A 9,021-nucleotide genomic window follows, 5' to 3' on the forward strand; every position below is an offset into this window, starting at 1 on the left:
AGCCTAGGAAAATATCATTTTCCATCCTTAGTGCCACTTTGAGTCAATTAGATTAGGTCTCTTTCTCTGATGCAGAGAGTAATTGCAACCTCATTGTTTATAAATCTGGATCCCGAATTAAACATTTATGCAGTGAGCAGAGCTGCATCAAGTCTTCCACCTCTAATGAAAATTTAATCAAGATCTGATAGCAGGGGCTTACAGCAAGCCCAGAGCACCAGTTGTATGAGACCTGGCTAGTCAGTGGTGGGGATTAGCACATTGCAAACCGCCATCTGTGCCAGCCAAATCTCTCTGCACCAGCAAGTACCTCTCGTCCCAATTTTTCAATTCAACTCCTTAGTCTAGAAATGGACAAGGAGATCTCCTCTGAGGATCATAGTTTCCAAGAGATGGAATTAGATGACATAGCCAGGAAAATTTTAGATCTTGAGAAGTGGAGGGAAATCTTTTGTCATCACAGGTAAGATTTTTGCATTTCTCGAAAACATGGAAGACGTTGAATGCGATACCTTTCGTGTACTTGAGTAATCAACTCTTATTTTCTCTCCGGGAACATTTTCCTTTACAAGTGTTCTTTGAAAATGCATCCATTTATAATCGTCTTGTGAAAAGATGTTTCTATAGACTCAAAAGGTAGTTGTTTCCTTGCTCTATGAATAGAAGGAAGCTCTTCATTTGATGTTTTCTCTTTCATTTACAGGTTGGAAATCAACAGTGCAACTCATCAGGTAATGCTTTTCCTCCAAAGGTGGATTTTGTTCTTCTGTGATTGTTACATCAAACAATCATACCGAAAACATAATGTAACCATCCTGTATGCATGCCACATTGTCTATACAACGATAGTATAGTATGTGAAAATGTAAAATAAGAAATAGCCAGCACTAAGGAGCTTTTCATATATTCTTTTTTTTTTTTTTGACAGATCATTAAACACTCTTCTAGACTTTAAGAGCAGTTTTTCTCTTATCGCTGAAAACAACATGTGGTTATCTAGAAGTGATTACTTTTAAAATCCAGACCCTCCATTTTGTGAAAATAACACTATATAATGCTTTAGTGATCTATGTAAAGTACTTTGAAAGCTTCCAAAATCTATAGAATTCTCAGTGGTCAAGGTTCACTTTGAAACCAAAGAACTGTCTGCATTATTCGTCCCCTTCACTTTATCAGTTTTGAAAACAATAGAGGAAGGTAACTTGATTAATATTTTTAAAATATTTAAACATTATTCCAAGGTAAGAGCTACAAGGGGGGAAGCCTGTCCCTGCCACCATGGTGGAAGAAGGAAGAAAGGAGAAGGAGGGAAAAGGGGAGAGAGGGGGAGAGAGAGAGGGAGAGATAAAGAGAGAGAGAGAGATGGAGAAAGAGGAGACAGAGACAGAGAGAGAGAGAGAGAGAGAGAGAGAGAGAGAGAGAGAGAGAGAGAGAGAGAGAGGAGAGAGAAGGAGAGAGAGAGAGAGACAGAGACAGAGAGAGAGAGAGAGACAGAGACAGAGACAGAGACAGAGAGAGACAGAGAGAGACAGAGAGAGAGAGAAAGAGAGAGACAGAGAGAGAGAGAGAGATGGAGAAAGAAGAGAGAGAGAGAGAGAGAGAGAGAGAGAGGCAGACAGAGAGAGACAGAGAGAGAGAGACAGAGAGAAACAGAGAGAGAGAAAGAGAGAGACAGAGAGAGACAGAGAGAGATGGAGAAAGAAGAGAGAGAAAGAGGAGAGAGAGAAGGGGAGAGAGAGAGAGAGACAGAGAGAGAGAGAGAGAGACAGAGACAGAGACAGAGAGAGACAGAGAGAGACAGAGAGAGATGGAGAAAGAAGAGAGAGAAAGAGGAGAGAGAGAAGGGGGGAGAGAGAGAGAGAGAGAGAGAGAGAGAGAGAGAGAGAGAGAGAGAGAGAGAGAGAGAGAGAGAGAATAGAGAGAGAGAGAGAGAGAGAGAGAGAGAGAGAGAGAGAGAGAGAGAGAGAGAGGAGAGAGGAGATCTGAAGCCTTGGAGATGTTAGAAAGTTATATAAAGACTTTTAATTTGTGTCTTTATGCAGTTCATTCAGTTAATTCACAAACAGAAATAATCATCAAATACCAATATTTTCCCCCTGGCACAATTTGAATGTGATATTATCTGAGTTGCTATTCTTATTTTAAAATATGAGTCTCTAATTCATATTTTTAGAATAAATTTTGATTCAAAAGCCACATCCCAAGAATAGTCTAAATTAAAATGTAGGAGATGATGTTTGTTTGGTAATCTTAAAATTATCAGATGGAAAACTAGTTTTGATAGACAGGATTTGTAGAACACTGAAGGGAACATTAGATTAAATTTTTTAAATTAAATTTTCAATTGCAATTTTGCGGCAAGATGGAAAAAGTCCATTCCTGGGAGTATAGAGATATTGTCATTTGATTTACAAAAAAGTATTCCATCGCATCAAAAACCTGTTTGATTCAGATGATGTATCTGAGAGATAAGGAGGTCTCCTTCCACTCCCTTTTGGAATTTAGAATTACTAAAAAGGCAGGTATCTTTTTAAAGTGTCAGGATCAAAGAATCAAGGAAAGTCCTTTTAATGTTGCCTTTTGTTTCCTGGACATCGAATGCATATTTGTTCAAATATGAAGGAATGCAATGAAGGGTGGATGCTAAGCTACAATGAGACACCAGAGGGAATGAGTGAAAGAGCAATTCTCTCAACTGTGAAATTCTCGCCCTCACTGGGAGGATGCAGGAATAGGAAAGAATCAGACAGGGATGACCCAAACCACCCTACTTTGTATAACAGCAAACCAAGATAAATTGATTATAAAGGGGAGAGAATTCAAGAGTCCTTCACAGAGATTTACTGAATGGTGTTTTTTGAAAATATTAGACAATGATATTTCTATTTTTCCCTAAGATGATTTCAAGCCAAGGTCTTAATACTAATGACGTTTCCATAGTTACATCTAACCTCTGTTGTCACTTCAGACTTGTAGGGAGTCTTTTGAGAGAAATATTTATTTTTTCCATTTTTCCAGTGGATATTCATGGTCCTTTTTACCCAATTATAGATATGGAATCACAAAGAGGACAGGAGTTGAAGTAGGAGCCCTGGGTTCTGTCGCTTTCTTCCCCATATAGTGAAACAAGGAACTCAAGGACTTAAGTTTTAATCCTGACTGTCACCTTGGTTACTTTGGGCCATTCATTTAACTTTTCTGGGCCATGGATTCTTCAGTTGAAAATTAGGGGTGTTGACTTTTAAGGTGTTGACTTTGATGGCAGAAGAGTGAATGTTTATGGGGGAGTAATAAACCACACATCCTAAGCTTTGAGAGAGGTACAGGAGAACCAGGGCTGCTTTCCTTAACTACCTTGGATCTAGTTGTATTTATTCTGTATGTACTTTTATATGTATTTGTTATTTCCCCATTTGAACATTACACTCTTTGGAAGAAAGAATCATTTCATTCTTTGAATCCCCAGAGTGGCACCTAGTAGGCAATAAATGAATGTTTATTGGCTGATTGATTCTAAGTATAGAAAATAAACTTTGATGAGACATCTCTATGAAAAAGGGAAAAAAGCTTATATTTTGTCCCAAATATGATAAAGCAAAATTGACACCTCGAATTTTGTTTTGGTTTGTTTTTGCTTTGTTTTGGGGGTGAGAGGATGCTCAAGAGAAATTCCAAGACTGTCAGAAATCTGATTATAACCAAGCTGGTGCAGGATTACCTCAAGACAAAGAAAAAGGATGGTACCTATCACAGGTCCTTTGTTCACTTCCTGGATCCTCCATCAAATCTAAATGGGGCCACTTTCCCATCTCCCTAGCAATGGCCATGGTGAGTACAGCTTGTTAATTAAACATGGAGTGAAATGTAATCTCTCCAAAACAATGAGGCTGGGAAAACTTATCAGGGGTCATATGAACGTATTATTGGACTTAAGGCTTCAGAGAGTTGTTACTGGTAAAAGGAGAATATAATTAAAATGACTTATTTATTATTTTTTTTTCAATACTGGTACCATGGTACTGGGAATGTTCTAATACTCTCCTCCTAAATTCTGACAGCCTCTGTATTTATATACTTTCTCAATGTGTCGTTTGCAAATAAAAACACACTACATACAATTTAATATCCATATTATTTCAGAGTAGGTCTTTTAGGGAAATTAGGTGAATTAGATAGGACTACAAGATGCTTAGGATTATAGTTATGACCTGGATTTAGAATTGGAGAACACTTTAATGACTATATAATCTAATCTCCTCATTTCACAGCAGTACATTTGTATTATACTTAAAGATTTATTGAGGTACTTAATCTGATATTGTCTTGTTGAAGAAAATTTTTAAATTTATTTTACTTGGTCCCAAAGGGAATAATTTTTTTCAATTTTATATAAATGTAAATGAGCTAGAGAAAACATATCACTCCATTTTGGATACGCATAAACTTTAGAGGTCATCTAGTTCATCTTCCTTTTACACATGAGGAAAAGTCAAGTAACTTGTCCAAGATCATACAAATGGCAATGTCAGGATTCAAAGCTGCACCGTTGGATGGCAAAACTAGTACTACTTCTTCAGAAATTCTTGTGATCTTGAAATTCCCTGTTGGATTGGAGTCCATGACCCTATTTTTTTTTATTATAGCTTTTTATTTTACAAGATATATGCATAGGTAATTTTTCAGCATTGACAATTGCAAAACCTTTTGTTCCATTTTTTCCCCTCCCTCCCCCCTTCCCCTCCCCTAGATGGTAGGTTGACCAATACATGTTACATATGTTAAAGTATAAGTTAAATACAATATATGTATACAGTTATTTTGCTGTACAAAAAGAGCAGACTTTGAAATAGTGTACAATTAGCCTGTGAAGGAGATAAAAAATGCAGGCGGACAAAATTAGAGGGATTGGGAATTCTATGTAGTGGTTTATAGTCAACTCCCAGAGTTCTTTCGGTGGGTGTCGCTGGTTCAGTTCATTACTGTTCTATTGGAACTGATTTGGTTCATCTCATTGTTGAAGATGGCCACGTCCATCAGAATTGATCATCATATAGTATTGTTGTTGAAGTGTACAATGATCTCCTGGTCCTGCTCATTTCACTCAGCCTCAGTTCATGTCAGTCTCTCCAGGCCTCTCTGAAATCATCCTGCTGGTCAATGACTCTATTTTAGCACCCACAGTCAGGGCTGGGGAAGGGGGACCACTGATGAATACCTTTCATTTACTGCTGCCTTAACTTAAGTTATTTAATTGATGTTGATCTAGGTTCTAGGTTTTTCCTAATTTGTCATGTCCGTGGTGAACTAGACATGCTTAGTATTATACACTATGCTTAGGATTATAACTATGATCCTGGACTTAGAGCTGGAGGATACTTTAGTGACCATATAATCTAACCCCCTCATTTCACAGAAGATCCTCTATTTTGATTCATTGAAGTGTTGGTGTTTTGGAGAAAGTGGAAATAATGCTGAATTTATAGTCAGAGGACCTGAGTTCAAATTCTGTCTTTACTTCTTATATGTCCTTGCACAAGTGACTTCTCTCTGCATCTCAGTTGCTCATTGATTAAATAAAAGCATTGGACTCTGTGGTTTCTACCTCAACTCGCATAATCATATGATCTTCATCCATATGAAATCTCTGAGTGGGCTATGGCATTCCAGGTGGAGGGATATTATTTTCTCCCTCTGTTATACCAAATTGATAAGCAGTATAGCATCCTTCATTTGATATAAACTATCTGGGTGCCTCTTGGCAAATCATTCAATCCCCCAGTGCCCAAGGCAACTAACTTTCCAAAACCATAAATTATAGGTAAATTGAAGGAATTTCCACACCAGAAATAATCTCTAACCAAACCATAGGCCAGAAGCAGCCTCCTCTTCCCACTAAAAGAAAAGCAAGTATACCCAAGAGGCAATAATATACAAATTACCCCACCCCCCAAGAAGGTTAAAAATTAGAATAGCTCTGTAATTCAAACTTATGATAAAAATCCTTTAAAAAATATATATGTATATAAACAGAATATAGTCCATAAATGAGCTCATGTTAATTAAACTGTAATGCATGTTAACCCCCTCCTTTGTCCACAGGCAACAAGTCCCTTGTATCTTCATCCTTTCAACCTCCTCCCACTAAGCCCCAATATACTAAACTGTATTGAATTTTTTTAACTTTATAAATTTATAAAATTAAAATTTATAAAAAAGAAGTTAGATATAACCAGAATGGAGAAATCTATCCTTGAATACTTTCATATGACCATAATAAAAAATAGGATGACACAGGAGACTTCCCCAAAGGCTTTACTTAGGTCAACTTCTCCTTAAAAAGCCAGAAACAAAAGATCCCAAAGGGAAAAGACTGAAATCAAGCAAGAAACTGTTCAGGAAGTCCTAGACATCTAAATAATTGATAGTTTTTTCTTTTGAAATTGTATTTGAATTTATTCCTATTTTGCAAGTCACATGATCTAACCTTTCTTTAACCAGCATAACCATTAATGACCCATAGTCTGGGCCTTCAGAGAATAACAGAATATTCCAGAGAGTCTGGGTAGGGTGGGTATAGAGGGGAAGAATCTTGAAGCTGGACCCACTCTAACTGATATTTCAGCCAGGCAAATTATCTGAAATTAAGACAGTCACAAGATACTCAGTGGAGAATTCTCTCTTGCCTCACTGTTGACTTGAGCTGTACTTATGGGATAAGAATATACATTTTTTTTTTCCTGAGGCAATTGGATTAAGTGACTTGCCCAGGAAGTGTTAAGTGTCTGAGATCAAATTTGAACTCGGGTCCTCCTGACTTAAGGGCTAGCGCTCAAATATACATTTTTTAAAGACTGAAAGCACTGGTCATTTGGAGATGAAAGGATCGATAAAGTATTCTCCCCTAAGAACTAAACTACTCCTTTGACCACAGGCAACAAGCCCTTCATTTTTCCAACTTTTCTACCTCCCCCGCTAAGCCCAAACATACTATTTTATTTTGTTTTCTAGCCCTGGGGAAAACTGAGAAATAGAAGTTAGGTTGGAACCTCTTATTCCTCCACTTTTTTTCCCCAAAGATATTCTATCCTGAGCTTCCATTCAAAGGCTTAGTCCATGCTCTGTTCTGACAGAATCTTATGATAACAATGGCATTTATAGACATTTGTATTGTACTTAAAGGTTTATTGAGGCACTTATACCGATAGTGTCTTGTTGAAGAAATTTTTAAAATTTATTTTACTTGGTCCCAAAGGGAACAATTAGAACACTTAATGGAAATTGCAAAGAGATAAATTGCGGTTTAATGTTAAAAGAAAATCTTTCTAATAATAAGTGGAATGGGCTGATTCTAGGAATGGAAGCTTCTTCTTCCTTAGAAGGATACACAGGCACTACTTGGGGATGTTTCCAGAGGTCAATCCTCCTGAGTGTGAATTGGACTAAAATGGTGACTGAGGCCCTTCCAACTCTCAAATTCTGTGATCCTTTTGGCGCAGAACTTCCTTCTGATACTAGCCCCACTTTGTTGAAGAAGACAGTGGAAGAGTGGAAAACATCAGAAAACTCTGGAGTGAAAAGGATTCAAAATCCTCCTATGATACAACTATATGTATGACTATAGGCAAGTGACTGTTGACTCCCTGGCTCTCAGTTTTCTCACCTATAAGATGGAAGGAAAGGGTTGGCCTAAGGTCCCGTCCAACTTAAGATCTATGATTATCTGAAAATAATATTCAGAGAAGTTAAGGAATTTGTCCAGCAATGGAGGAAGGATTCCAACCCCGGTTTCTCTTGACATCAGATCCAACATTCATAGAATCAGTAACCATTGGATTTTGGATTACCAGTTCATACTTAAAAGAAATTCCCAGTATAGCATATCCAATAAGGCTGCTTCAAGCTTCTCCTTCCTGACCTCCAATAAGAGGAAAACCACCTCTTTCCACTATTCCACAGAAACAACTGCCAACAAACTGTCATTAATAAATGTAGTGTATCCTGTAGTATATCTTTCACAGGACTGACTTTCCACATTCAAGATCCTGTCTTAGAGACAACCAGGTGGAATAGTGAATACTGGGTTAGACTTTGAGTCAGGAAACCTTCAGGGAATTACTAGATATGTGATTCTGGGTAAGAATCAGGGACAGGCTCTCTCAGACTCAGTTTTCTCATCTGTCAAAAGGGGACAATAATGGAGTCTATCCCATAGGGATCAAATGAGATAAAAGTGCTTTGCAAACCTTAGGGTGATATATATATATATATATATATATATATATATATATATATATATATATATATATATATATATATATATATATATATAATTACTATTATCTTAACATCTTCAACATTCTCCAAAAGTAGGGATTCTTGATCTTTTTTTGTGTCCTAGACCATGGATACAGTCTGACAAAGCCTAAAGAACCCCATCTTAGAGGGTTTTTCAAATAAGATATTAAAGTACTTATAAAATGTTTAAAATTAAAATTCATAGGTGATGCAAAGCAATTCCAGTAGCCTTGTGCTGGAAAGTGCTGGTCATATCCAGAGAGAGAACCATGGCGACTGAATGCAGATCAATGCATAAAATTTTCCTTTTTGTTGTTTGTTTTTTCTCATTTTTCCTCTTTTCATCTGATTATTCTTGCATAGCATAATGAATATGGAAATATATTTGGAAGGATTACATGTGTTGAACTTATAATGGATTTCTTGCTGTCTGGTGGTGGAATGGAGGGAGGGAGGGAATAAAATTTGGAACACAAGGTTTTGCAAAGGTGAATGTTCAAAACTATCTTTGCGTGTATTTGGAAAAGCAAAAAGCTATTATTTAAAAAATCTAATTCATAGATCTCAGGTTAAGAACCTCTGACTTAAAGAATTATTTAAAGCATAGGGAATCTTCCATGGATCATTAAATCAAAGTAAGAGCTGATGTCCTTTCTAGATCAGCTTTGTCTTGTTGTAGAATCAGAGTGCAATTAGTCTATCTCTTTACTTTTGCCATATATTTTT

The 9,021-nt window shown here is 36.9% G+C and overlaps 1 protein-coding gene across 1 annotated transcript in view; it reads left to right on the top strand.

Annotated features, from left to right (window-relative positions):
- The first annotated feature begins 350 nt into the window (after positions 1 to 350).
- MINDY4B (MINDY family member 4B) overlaps positions 351 to 9,021 on the top strand; it is a 49,771-nt gene continuing 41,100 nt past the window's right edge. The window contains exons 1-3 of the mRNA XM_074301957.1: positions 351 to 463; positions 704 to 731; positions 3,655 to 3,828. Coding sequence (XP_074158058.1) covers positions 351 to 463; positions 704 to 731; positions 3,655 to 3,828 — 315 coding nt within the window. The remainder of the gene's footprint in view (positions 464 to 703; positions 732 to 3,654; positions 3,829 to 9,021) is intronic.

Source organism: Sminthopsis crassicaudata, chromosome 3 (assembly GCF_048593235.1).
Source record: "Sminthopsis crassicaudata isolate SCR6 chromosome 3, ASM4859323v1, whole genome shotgun sequence".
NCBI lineage: Eukaryota > Metazoa > Chordata > Mammalia > Dasyuromorphia > Dasyuridae > Sminthopsis > Sminthopsis crassicaudata.